This window comes from Macaca mulatta, chromosome 3 (genome assembly GCF_049350105.2).
Source record: "Macaca mulatta isolate MMU2019108-1 chromosome 3, T2T-MMU8v2.0, whole genome shotgun sequence".
NCBI lineage: Eukaryota > Metazoa > Chordata > Mammalia > Primates > Cercopithecidae > Macaca > Macaca mulatta.
In genome coordinates, this window is record NC_133408.1 from 110519036 (window position 1) to 110532998 (window position 13963).

The 13963-nt window shown below is 36.7% G+C and overlaps 1 protein-coding gene across 2 annotated transcripts in view; it reads left to right on the forward strand.

Moving 5' to 3' along the window:
• The window catches only part of SNX13 (sorting nexin 13), a 177517-nt gene extending 167109 nt beyond the window's left edge, over positions 1 to 10408 (forward strand). The window contains exon 28 of one of the 2 annotated variants that reach the window (XM_077998037.1): positions 7854 to 10408. Coding sequence is in view for 1 of the 2 variants with exons in the window: in XM_077998040.1 (XP_077854166.1) it covers positions 7854 to 7894 (41 nt within the window). In the remaining variant the exon portion in view is untranslated. The remainder of the gene's footprint in view (positions 1 to 7853) is intronic. The other variant, XM_077998040.1, reaches the window with a different exon arrangement.
• Positions 10409 to 13963: the final 3555 nt, after the last annotated feature.

Here is a 13963-nt window from a genome sequence, read left to right on the forward strand (position 1 = left end):
GTTTGGTTTCCATTCCTGAGTTACATCACTTAGAATAATAGTCTCCAAGGCCGGGCACGGTGGCTCATGCCTGTAATCCCAGCACTTCGGGAGACCAAAGTGGGCGGATCACCTGAGGTCAGGAGTTCTAGACCAGCCTGGTCAACATGATGAAACCCCACCACTACTAAAAATACAAAAATTGACCAGGCATGGTGGTGGGCACCTGCAATCCCAGCTACTTGGGAGGCTGAGGCAGGAGAATCACTTGAACCCGAGAGGTGGAGGTTGTAGTGAGCCGAGACCACGTCATTGCACTCCTCTGGGCAACAAGAGTGAAACTCTGTCTAGAAAAAAAAAAGTCTCCAATCTCATCTAGGTCACTGCAAATGCTGTTAATTCATTCCTTTTTATGGCTGTGTAGTATTCAATTATACATATATACACACACACACACACACACACAGATATGCCAGTTTCTTTATCCATTCATTGGTTGATGGGCATTTGGATTGGTTACACGATTTTGCAGTTGTAAACTGTGCTGCTTTAAACATGCACGTGCAAGTATCTTTTTTGAATAATGACTTCTTTTCCCCCAGTAGTGGGATTGCTGGATCAAATGGTAGTTCTACTTTTAGTTATTTAAGGACTCTCCACATTGTTTTCTTAGTGGCTGTACTAGTTTACATTCCCACCAGCAATGTAGAAGTGTTCCCTGTTCACTGTATCCACGCCAACATCTACTGTTTTTTGATTTTTTGATTATGGACATTCTTGCAGGAGTAAGGTGGTATCGCATAGTTGTTTTGGTTGGCATTTCCCTGATCATTAGTGATGCTGAGCATTTTTTCTTATGTTATTTGGCCATTTGTATATCTTCTTTTGAGAATTGTCTATTCATGTCCTTAGCCCACTTTTTGATGGGATCTTTTGTTTTTTTCTTACTGATTTGTTTGAGTTCATTGTAGATTCTGGGTATTAGTCTTTTGTCAGAGGTATAGATCTTGAAGATTTTCCCCCACTCTGTGGGTTGCCTGTTTACTCTGCTGAGTGTTCCTTTTGCCATGCAAAAGCTCTTTAATTATGTCCCAGCTATTTATCTTTGTTTTTATTGCATTTGCTTTTGGGTTGTTGGTCATGAAATCCTTGCCTAAGCGAATGTCTAATAGGGCTTTTTCCAATGTTGTATTCTAGAATTTTAATATTTTCAAGTCTTAGGTTTAAGCCCTTAATCCATCTTGAGTTGATTTTTGTATAAGGTGAGAGATGAGGATCCAGTTTCATTCTCCTGCATGTGGCTAGCCAATTATCCCAGCACCATTTGTTGAAAAGGGTGTCCTTTCCCACTTTATGTTTTTGTTTGCTTTGTCGAAGATCAGTTGGCTATTTGGGTTTATTTCTGGGTTCTCTATTCTGCTCCATTGGTCTCTGTGCCTGTTCTTATACCAGTACCATGCTGTTTTGGTGACTATGGCCTTATAGTATAGTTTGAAATCAGGTAGTGTGATGCCTCCAGATTTGTTCTTTTTGCTTAGTCTTGCTTTGGCTGTGCAGGTTCTTTTTTGGTTCCATATGAATTTTAGAATTGTTTTTTCTAATTTTGTGAAGAATGATGGTGGTGTTCTGATAGGAATTGTGTTGAATTTGTAGATTGCTTTTGGCAGTATGGTCATTTTCACAATATTGATTCTACCCATCCATGAGCAGGGGCTGTGTTTCCATTCGTTTGTGTCATCTATGATTTCTTTCAACAGTAGTTTGTAGTTTTCCTTGTAAGTCTTCCGACTCCTTTGTTAGGTATATTCCTAAGTATTTTATTTATTTATTTATTTTTTTGCAGCTGTTGTAAAAGGGGTTGAGTTGTTTTGATTCTCTGTTTGGTCGCTGTTGCTGTACAGAAGAGCTACTGATTTGTGTATATTAATCTTGTATTTGGAAGCTTTGCTGAATTCTTTTATCAGTTCTAGGAGCATTCTAGAGGAGTCCCTAAGGTTTTCAGGGTAAACGATCATATCATCAGTCAACAGTGACAGTTTAACTTCCTCTTTACTGATTTGGATGCACTTTCTTCCTCTTGTCTGATTGCTCTGGCTAGGACTTCCAGTACTATGTTGAAGAGGAGTGGTGAGAGTGGGCATCCTTGTCTTGTTCCAGTTCTCAGAGGGAACACTATCAACATTTCCCCATTCAGTATTATGTTGGCTGTGGGTTTGTCATAGATGGCTTTTATTACATTAAGGCACGTCCCTTCTGTGCCAATTTTGCTGAGAGTTTTAATCATAAAGGGATGCTGGATTTTGTCAAATGCTTTTTCTGCAGCTGTTGAGATGATCATGTGATTTTTAAAAAATTCTGTTTATGTGGCGTATCACATTTATTGACTTGTGTATATTAAACCATCCCTGCATCCCTGTTATGCAAACCACTTGATTATAGTGGTTTATCTTTTTGATATGTTGTTGGATTTGGTTAGCTAGTACTTTGTTAAGGATTTTAACATCTATGTTCATCAAGGATATCAGTCTGTAGTTTTCTTTTTTGGTTATATCCTTTTCTGGTTTTGTATTAGAGTGATACTGGCTTCATAGAATGAATTAGGGAGGGTTCCTTCTTTCTCTATCTTGTGGAATAGTGTCAAAAGGATTGGTACTAAATCTTTGAATGTCTGGTAGAATTCTACTGTGAATCCGTCTGGTCCTGGACTTTTTTTTTTTGGTTACTAATTTTTAAATTACCATTTCAATCTCACTGCTTGTTATTGGTCTGTTCAGGGTATGTAATTCTTCCTGATGTAAGCTAGGAGGATTGTATTTTTCCAGGAATTTATCACTCTCTTCTAGGTTTTTCTAGTTTATGTGTGTGAAGGTGTTCATAGTAGCCTTGAATGATCTTTTGTATTTCAGTGGTGTCAATTGTAATATCTCCTGTTTAATTTATTAGTGAGGTTATTTGGATTTTCTTTCGTCTTGTCTTGGTTAATCTTGCTAATGGTTTATCAATTTTATTTATTTCTTCAAAGAACCAGCTTTTTATTTCATTTACCTTTTGTATTTTTTTTTGTGGGGGGTTCAATTTCATTGAGTTCTGCTCTGATCTTGGTTATTTCCTTTCTTCTGCTGGGTTTGGGTTTGGTTTGTTTTTGTTTCTCTAGTTCCTTAGGTGTGACCTTTGATTGTCTGTTGGTGCTCTTTCAGATTTTTTGATGTAGGCATTTAGGGCTATGAACTTTCTTCTTAATACCACCTTTGCTAAATCCCAGAGGTTTCGATAGGTTGTGTCATTATTGTCATTCAGTTTGAAGAATTTTTAAATTTCCATCTTGATTTCGTTTTTGACCCAAAGCTCATTCAGGAGCAGGTTATTTAATTTCCATGTATTTGCATGGTTTTGAAGGTTCCTTTTGGAGTTGATTTCCAGTTTTATTCCACTGTGGTCTGAGAGAGTGCTTAATATAATTTTAGTTTTCTTAATTTATTGAGGCTCATTTTATGGCTGTTCTACAGTCTATCTTAGAGAAAGTTCCATGCACTGTTGAATAGAATGTGTATTCTGTCATTGTTGGATGACATGTTCTGTATATATCTGTTAAGTCCATTTGTTCCAAGGTGTAGTTTAAATCCATTGTTTCTTTGACTTTCTGTCTTAATGACCTGTCTCCTGCTGTCAGTGGGGTATTGAAGTACCCAACTATTATTGTGTTGCTATCTTATTCTTAGGTCTATTAGTAATTGTTTTATACATCTGGGAGCTCCAGTGTTAGGTGCATATATATTTAGGATTGTGATATTTTCCTGTTAGACAAGGCCTTTTACTATTATATAATGTCCCTCTTTGTCTCTTTTAACTGCTGTTGCTTTTAAGTTTGTTTTGTCTGATATAAGAATAGCTACCCCAGCTCGCTTTTGGTGTCCATTTGCATGAAATGCCTTTTTCCACCCCTTTATTTGCATCTTTATGTGTTAGGTGAGTCTCCTAAAGGCAGCAGATAGTTGCTTGGTGAGTTCTTATCCATTCTGCAGTTCTGTATCTTTTAAGTGGAGCATTTAGGCCATTTACATTCAATGTTGGTATTGAAATGTGAGGACATTATTGTTATTATATCTGTTTTGGTCATCTGTGATCAGTGATCTTTCATGTTACAGTTGCAGTTGTTTTGGAATGCCATGAACTGTATCATTATAAGACAGCCAAATTAATTTATAAATGTTGCATATGTTCTGCCTGTTCCACCAACCAGCCATTCTTCCATCTCTTTCCCTCTCCTCATGCACACAATATTGAAATTAAGCCATTTACTAACCCAACAATGACTTCTAAGTGTTCAAGTGAAAAAGTCACACAACCCTCACTTTAAATCAAAAGCTAGAAATGAAGCTTAGTGAGAAAGGCATGTCAAAAACCTAAGACAGGGCTATAACTAGGCCTCTTGCACCAGTTAGCCAAATTCTGAATGCAGAGGAAAAAATTGTGAAAGAAATTAAAATTGATACTCCAGTGAACATATGGAGAAAGTTTGAATGGTCTGAATAGATGATCAAACCAGCCAAAATATTCCCTTAAGCTAAAGCCTTATCCTGAGTAAGACTATACCTCTCTTCAATTCTATGAAGGCTGAGAGGAGGCAGCTGCAGAAGAAAAGTTTGAAGCTAACGGAGGTTGGCTCAGAAGGTTTAAGGAAAGAAGCCATCTCCGTAACATAAAAGTACAAGGTGAAGGAGCAAGTGCTGATACAGAAGCTACAGCAAGTTCTCCAGAAGATCTAGCTAAGATCACTGTTGAAAGCATCTACACTAAACAACAGATTTTCAGTGTAGATGAAACAGCCTTCTAATGGAAGAAGATGCTAGTTAGACTCTGATAGCTGAAGAGGAAAAGTCAATACCTGGCTTGAAAGTGTCAAGGGACAGGCTGATTCTCTTGTTAGGGGCTACTGTAGCTGGTGACTTTAAGTTGAAGCCAATGCTAACTTACTATTCTGAAAATCCTAAAGCCCTTAAGAATTATGCTAAGTCAATTTGCCTGTGCTCTAGAAATGGAACAACAAAGGCTGAATGACAGTATATGTTTATAGCATAATTTATTGGAATATTTTAAACCCACTATTGAGAACTGCTACTCAGAAAAAGAGATTTCTTTAGAAATATTATTGCTCATTGGCAACAGGCCTGGTCACCCAAGAGCTCTGATGGGGATGTACAAGAAGATTAATGTGTTTTCATGCCTCTAGGTAAAACATCAATTCTGCAGCTCATGGATCCAGAAGTCATTTTTATTTTCAAGTCTTATTATTTAAAAAATGCATTTCATAAGGCTGTAGCTGCCATAGATAGTGGTTTCTTTGACAAATCTGGGCAAAGTAAATTGAAAACTTTCTGGAAAGGATTAATCACTCTAAATGCCATGACAAATATTCATGTTTCATGGGAGGAGCTCAAAATATCAGCATTCAGAGTAGTTTAGAAGAATTTGATTCCAACTCTCATGGATAACTTTGAGGTGTTCAAGACTTCACTGCAGATGTGGTGGAAATAGCAAAAGAACGAGAATTGGAAGTGGAGCCTGAAAATGTGACTGAATTGCTATAATCTCGTGCTCAAACTTGAATGGATAAGGAGTTGCTTCTTATGGATGAGCAAAGAAAGTGATTTATGGAAATGGAATCTACTGGGGATGATGCCATGAATATTGTTGAAGTGATAAATGCTTTAGGGTATTACATAAACTTAGTTGATAAAGCAACACCAGGGTTGGAGAGGATTGACTCCAACTTTGAAAGAAGTTCTACTGTGGGTCAAACATTATCAGCAAATTAACCACATTACATGCTACAGAAAAACTTTTTGTGAAAGGAAGGCTCAATCAATATGACAAACTTTATTGTTGTCTTATTTTGAGAAACTGCCACAGACATCCCAGCCTTCAGAAAATACCAACATGATCAGTCAGCAGTCATCTACATTGGAGGTAAGACCTTCTACCAGCAAAAAGATTACAACTTGTTAAAGGTTCGGATAACTGTTAGCTTCTTTTTAGCAAAAAAGTATTTTTAAATTAAGTTTTGTACATCTTTTTAAACATAATGCTATTGCACACTTAATAGGCTACAGTATAGTGTAAATGTAACTTTCATATGCACTGGGAAACCAAAAAGTTTGTGTGACTCGCTTTATTATGATACTTGCTTTATTGCGGTGGTCAGGAACTCAACTTGCAGTATCTCCAGTATATCTGTCCTAAAAAACATTGAGCTGTATTCTTTAAATGTGTGCATTTTATACTGTGTGAATTATATCTCAATACAGTTATTGAAAATGAAAACTTTAAAAAGTTTATGAAGTAAATATTCTTTCTACTTAATAAAGTAACCGAGGCTTGCTGAAGGCCACCATGGCTAGGATTCAAAAGTGGTTTGTCAACTCCAAAACCTGGATTGCTCTTTTTACAAAAACTTTTAATATCTGGGCTTTTATTTTAATTTTTGGATGGAACCTTGGCTCCTTCACTCACTGTCTTCTCCTGCTTCTCTTTCCTTTTTATTATTTTAAAAGTTTCAGTAGCTTTAGGGGTACAAGTGGTTTTTGGTTACATGGATGAATTGTATAGTGGTAAAGTCTCGGATTTTAATCTACCCATCACCTGAATAGTGTACATTTTACCCAACAGGTGATTTTGTTGTCCCTCACTCTGCTCCCACCTTCCTCCCTTTTGAGTCTCCAGTGTCCATTATAACACTGTGTATGTATGCCTTAGCATACCCATAGCTTAGCTCTAGCTTATAAGTGAGAACATGAAGTATTTGGTTTTATGTTCCTGAGTTACTTCACTTAGGGTAATGGCCTCCAGTTTCATCCAAGTTGATGCAAAATACATTACTTCATTCATTTTTATAGCTGAGTAGTATTCCATGGAATGTATATGCCACATTTTCTTTGTCCACTTATCAGTTGTTAGGCACTCAGGTTGATTCCATATCTTTGCAACTATGAATTGTGCTGTAATAAATATATGCATACAGGTGTCTTTTTGGTATAATGACCTCTTTTCCTTTGGGTAGATACTCAGTAGTTGGATTACTGGATCAAATGGTAGATCTACCTTTTAGTTCTTTGAGAAATCTCCATACTGTTGTCCATAGAGGTTATACTAATTTACATTCCCACCAATGGTGTGTAAGTGATCCCTTTTTACCACATCGGCACCAACATCTGTTATTTTTTGATTTTTCAATAATGGGCATTCTGACTAAGGTAACATGGTATCTCATTATGTTTTTAACTTGCCTCTCTCTGATGATTAGTGATGTTGAGCATGTTTTCATATTTGTTGGCCCTTTATATGTCTTGAGAAATGTCTTTTCATGTTTTTTGCCCAGTTTTTAAATGGGATTGTTTGGGTTTTTTTCTTGCTGATTTCTTTAAGTTCCTTGTAGATTCTGGATATTAGTCCTTTGTTAGATGTATAGTTTGCAAATATTTTCTCCTATTCTGTCAGTTGGCTATTTACCATGTTGTTTATTTCTTTGGCTGTGCAGAAGGCTTTTAGTTTAATTAAGTCCCATTTATTTATTTTTGTTTCTGTTGCATTTGCTTTGGCAGTCTTAGTCATAAATTGTTTGCCTAGGCCAATGTCCAGAAGAGTTTTTCCTAGGTTTTCTTCTAGAATTCTTTTTTGTTTGTTTGTTTGTGAGACAGGTTCCCTCTCTATCACCCAGGCTGGAGTGCAGTGGGGTCTTCGTGGCTCACTGCAGCTTCAACTTCCCGGACTCAAGCAATCCTTCCACCTCTCACCCAAGTAGCTGGGACTACAGGCATGTGCCACGACACACAGGTAACTTAAACAAAATAATAATAATTTTGTTTTTTTTCTTGTAGAAACAAGGGCCTCCCTGTGTCGTCTACACTTCAGGACTTGAACTCCTGAGCTCAAGCTGTCCTCCCACCTTGGCCTGCCAGAGTGCTGGGATTATAGTCGTGAACCACTACACGTGAACCTCTACACTGCTCTTTCTAGAATGTTTATGTCTTTAAGTGTTACATTTACGTCTTTAATCCATCTTGAGTTAATTTCTGCATATGGTGAGAGATAGGGATCCAGTTTCATTCTTCTGCATGTGGCTATCCAATTTTCCCAGCACCATTGATTGAATAGGGTGTTCTTTCCCCAGTTTTTTGTTTTGTTTTTTTTTTTTTTTTTTGGCTGCTTTGTCAAAGATAAGTTGGTTGTAGGATTTGGCCTTATTTTTGGGTTTGCAGTTCTGTTCCATTGGTCTGTGTGTCTACTTTTATGCCAGTACCATACTGTCTTGGTTGCTACAGCTTTGTAGCATAATTTCAAGTCAGGTAATGTGATGCTTTCGGATTGGTTATTTTTGCTTAGGATTGCTTTGGCTATTCAGGCTATCATATGGTTCCACATACATTTTAGAGTTTTTTTTTCTAATTCTGTGAAAAATGATTTTGATATTTTGAGAGGAATTACATTGAATTTGTAAATTGCTTTGGACTATATGGTCATTTTTACAATGTTAATTATTCCAATCCATGAGCATAGAATTTTTCCATTTGTTGTGTCATCTGTGATTTCTTTCATCAGTGTTTTGTAGTTCTCCTTGTAGAGATCTTTCACCTCCTTGCTTAAGTATATTCCTAGGGGTTCTTTGTTTTTGTTTTGCTTTTTTTTCTTGTTTTAGGTGGAGTCTCGCTCTGTCGCCCAGGCTGGAGTGCAGTGGCACAATCTCGGCTCACTGCAAGCTCCACCTCCCGGGTTCATGTCATTCTCCTGCCTCAGCCTCCCGAGTAGCTGGGACTACAGGTGCCCGCCACCACGCCTGGCTAATTTTTTGTATTTTTAGTAGAGACTGGGGTTTCACTGTGTTAGCCAGGATGGTCTCGATCTTCTGACCTTGTGATCCGCCTGCCTCGGCCTCCCAAAGCGCTGGGATTACAGACATGAGCCACTGCGCCTGGCCTTGTTTTGCTTTTTTGCAGCTATTGTAAATGGAACTGAGTTCTTGATTTGATTTTCAGCTTGGTTGTTATTGGTGTATAGCAGGGCTACTGATTTATGTATGTTGATTTTGTAATCTGAGACCTTTCTGAATTCATTTATCAAAACTAAGAGTCTTTTGGGGTTTTTGAGGTATAAGATTATATCGTTGACATATAGTTTGACTTCCTCTTTTCTGATTTAGATGGCCTTTCTTTCTTTCTCTTGCCTAATTGCTCTGTCTAGGACTTCCAGTATGATGTTGAAAAAGTGTGGTGAAAGTCAAAGCCTAGATTCTTGACCATGATGTTCTCATATTGTAAGATCTTAGAATACCATGGTCTTAAAACATGATGCTAGAGAGAGAACCTGTAGTAGCTTTTAAAAGAGCCTTATAGTCTTAGATCTGCCAGGGAGGGAGCCATTTCTTAATGGTCATGCCTGGCTTCTATGAAAGATTATTCTGACATGATTCTGGTTCACTATTCCATTGAGGTGTAGTTTCAGGATTCTGAAGCTATTCATTGGTTACTAAGATTTTGATGAGGCAAACTGATGTGTAGGGCACAGAAAGCTCTGTTCCATTGCAGAGAACATTTACTGGGATATGCTGAGTCCATATGCTTTGAAAGTTTATTACGTTTCAGCATCACCTGATGATCCTGTTGAAATGCAAATGTCTATGCTCCACCCCAGACACACGGAGTCAAAAACTGAATATCATAGTATGGTGATTTTTATCAGCAGGGAAGGATAAGAGCATGGAATCTGGTGATAACTGGTGGGTTTCTGTGAATAGGCAGTGTTAACCAGGGAACTTAGTGAGCAATGGGCTGCTGTATGCAAGAAGCTGAACCCTGGTCATTTTCTGTGGAGCTCAGAGTGCCTTGCTTCAAGTCTAGGACCACAACAGTGGCCGGAGAAGCAATATTTTCATGTAGGGGGATCTGATACATGCTTTGACTACATTGGTAAAAATAATTTGTCCTTTTTGAAGCAACTTAAACAATCAGGAAAAATATGAAGTGTTAAGTAGAATTGTTCCAAACCTTTCCACCAGAACATAATCCCAGATATTATATGACTCTGAGCCTATGTACGTTTAGAGATAGTCTTATACAATTTTACATAAGTGGGACAGTACAATCAATACATGATATACTGTAGACTTGCTATCAATATCTTTGGGACTGCCATGTTTTAGGAAGAAAATACTTCATTGTTAAAGGAAATAAGCCAGCTTGGTTTTCATTCTCTACTGTTTCATAACAGCACCATTTTACATGAAGCATAAAAACAACCCCAGTCTTAGAATACATATCTCAAATCAACAGATCACAAAATTTTCGTTGACATTTGTATCATTACTCTTTCCCTCCCTGTACTGCCAGACTAATCTTTTTTAAAAGGGTTAAAGTAAATCATTAATTTCTATTGTAAATTTTTAGCAGTGGTGGAAATATTATGGTCAAAAAATTTTCATTAGTGCTTTCTAGCATGATTCTACACAGGTCCTCAGTGATGTTTTAGAGTTTATAAATTTTAAGTCATTTTTTTATATGTAGAAGGACAGAATATTAGTTCTTTGTCAGTGAGCTTTCTTGCAAATCTAAAATTCTACTAGGGCAAGAATCAACTTACAAGCTATTCTCTCCACTTTATGGTACTTTGTAGTAAGCATACACTGGGAACATACCCAGTAAATGTTCACTGACAGAAATCCTAGAATTTTTGAAAGTCAAACTTTGGATCCTCATAATCATTTTTCCTATCTTCACGAATTTCTGTGGACTATTTTCTGCTTTTATGATGGGGGATGTCTACATGAGACTGAAATTCTTTATTCTAACTGGGAAGAAGAGGTAGGTTGTTCCAAAAAAGGAATTAGGTGGAAGAAATTTTGTTTTCAGACATATCCTAAAAATATTAGTTGATTTTCAAGAGAAATGCTCAACTTGATCTGCATAAATGAGAAACAGTAAATCATTTTTATTCATGATTAAGTGGATTAACTCTTAGTAGGGATTAAGGAAACATCTTGGACAAACAGACAAAAACCTTTTTGCTAAATGGTAGGACATTGAAATGTAAAAATGTATATTTGACACTTTTCCCACCACATATAACTTCCTATTCCCACTCTTTGTATGAATTCATCTTCTTTTTTTAGAGGTGTATTCCTCCCTCTAGAAAATATTAAAATTCCCAGGATATCCATAAATAAGCAAAACACATTTTTACTTTGAAGGGGTTTCACACATAACTATTCTGCTTGTTACCACCTCCACCCATGTAATTGGAGACCTTGATAAAAGTGAAAACTAAACTTTCTTTAAAAAGCATAAAAATACCAATCATTTATTAAAAATTTTTCCCTTTTGTGTGTTCCCAAGAGACCACGTTGGCTCACGAGTTCTCCTAACCCATTGCATGCAGTATCTGTTTTCTTTGCTTTTTTTGCTGAGCCTGATGGAAATTTCTGGGCACTGGGGTCAGGAGGGAGTGAGGGAAATGGTTCTCAGTTTTTGAAGAGTTAGTGTTAGAAGTCCAACTATATATTTGATCATATGCTTTTAACAATGTTATTTACTAACTAACCCATTATCACATGAACATAGTGACAGAGAAAAAACAAAGAGAGAAAATGTAGAAAAAGCATAAATTGACATTAATAGTGCTAAGCATGTCCTCCTTTCCGGCCAAAGAACTTTGTCAAATGAACTTAAGAGAACCTTTTCATGTTGGCACTCACATGTGGACACCACAGCTGAATAAAAAAATAAAAAGTGAATAAAAACCACTGCTTATGCTGAAAGAATTCTTAAGGTTTTCCTTTGAATGTTACCATCAAGACTTGGGGTGAGAACTCTCAACTTCATCACCCTTCACACAGACATGAATGTTAGAATAACTGAATTCAGGCCCAATTAAGGATTTTCAGTTTTTATGGATATCCACTTATTTAGAGAGAGATTGTTAATTTTCAGAAAAATGTCAGCCTAAATTTATATGATCCTCAAAGAGAGGCAAAGGCATTGGCAGAGACCACTGAATTCCATTCAAAAGGAAAAGGGGGACACATAGCGCTAGTTCATATTGCTCCACTAAGGATTTCACTTCCATTCTGAAATTATAGCTAAAGGCAGTTAAGTTGCTTAAGAAAGTGTGGGGCCCTATCGAGAGAATCAGAAAATGTTGGGAGACTGAAACAAATAGGATTCACCACTTTCCACTTCCATGTTCTATAATAACAGTAAACAGCAGGAAACTAAATCATATCACTATAGAAAATCACCTTCACTAAAAGGAGGACAGGAAGGAAAGGAGGAAGGAAGAGAAGACCACAAAACAACCAGAAAACAAATAACAAAATGGCAGGAGTGAGTCCTTACTTATCAATAATAACACTGAGTGAAAAATGACCCAACTTTCCAAACCACAGAGTAACTGAATAGATTAAAAAAACAAGACACAGTGATCTGTTGCCTACAGGAAACACACTTCACCTATAAAGACACAGACCGAAAAGAAAGGGGGTAAAAAAAGATATTCCATACACACGGAAATAAAAAAAGAGCAGGAGTAGCTATACTTAGATCAGATAAAATAGATATCAAAATAGATAACAAAAACTCTGAGACAAAGTCATTATATGATGATAAAAGGGTCAATTCAGCAAGAAGATATTATAATTTTAAATATATACGCACCCAACATTTGTTCACCCAGATATATAAAGCAAATATTATTAGAGATAGATAGGGTAGAGAAGGGATAAGTCCACCCTGAAGCTAAAGCCACAGCACTACGTTTGATTTCTGCCAACAGTAGTTTATTGAAGCCACCCCACATTGTCCACTGAGTACATCTAGAAATGCTAGCTAAAACAAATGAACACTAGTTTGAAGACATTGACCTACAACCAAAGCAATCAGAAACTGCCACCATGATCCCAGAGAGAAGGGAAAAGAGAAGGTGTGTACTTTTCCTTCAAAAACATTAGTTGATTTGTGAAACCAAACCAAGAAGCTAAGAAGCAAACAGCTGCTGCTAAGAAGCTGGAAACTGAGTAGAGCTTAGAGCTGTCTCACAAGGGTAGGGAAATAAAAGTGAGGTTTCAAGGCCCATCAAGATAGAGTGACACTGGAAACACCCACATTTCCAGTAACGATGCCAGAAAGGGCTAGAGCCTAGGAGAGAGGGAAAATTGGAAAAATGCCAGCCTTTATAAAGACTGAAACCTGGTTTTGATACAGTTAAAGCCCACATTTTGTTATGATCATTTATTATGATATGGTACATCTGTCTGTACCATAACTGCCTATCCCACCCACCCTCAAAAGATAAACTAAATCCTTTCTGGGGGAATATAATATCAGCCAGAGATTCAAGTTACCTCTAGAGTCTATCATTCAATTCTTTATTTTATTGTGCAAGAAAAGAGAAACAAATGACATATATATATATATATATATATATATATATATATATATGAATGAAACCAACCCATAAGTGATTTAGTTATTGGAATTTTCCTACATAGACTGTAACATAACTATAAGTATTATTTTAATAAAATAGGTAAGATGGAGAATTTCACCAAAATCAAACCTTTGCAAAAAAATAATAAAATGAAAATTCACATGCTGAAAAATAACTCTATAGATGAGTTTAACAGCAGATTGGGAATCTCAGGAGGATTATTGGATAGAAAGATAAATCAGGAGAAAATACACGGACAGAGATGAAAAAACTAGAAAGTACATGACAGCAAAGTGGTCTACCATGTGTAACAGTAGTCTCCAAAATGTAGAATAGAATGGGACAAAAGAAATATTGGAAATGATACTGGGTGAGAATTCTCTGAAACAGATAAAAGTTATCAATCCACATATTGAAAAAGCTTTATAAACCCCAAGTAGGAAAAATACAAAGAAATCACACCTCAGCACATCCTACTGCAACCGTTAAAAAACAAAGACTACGAGAAAATATT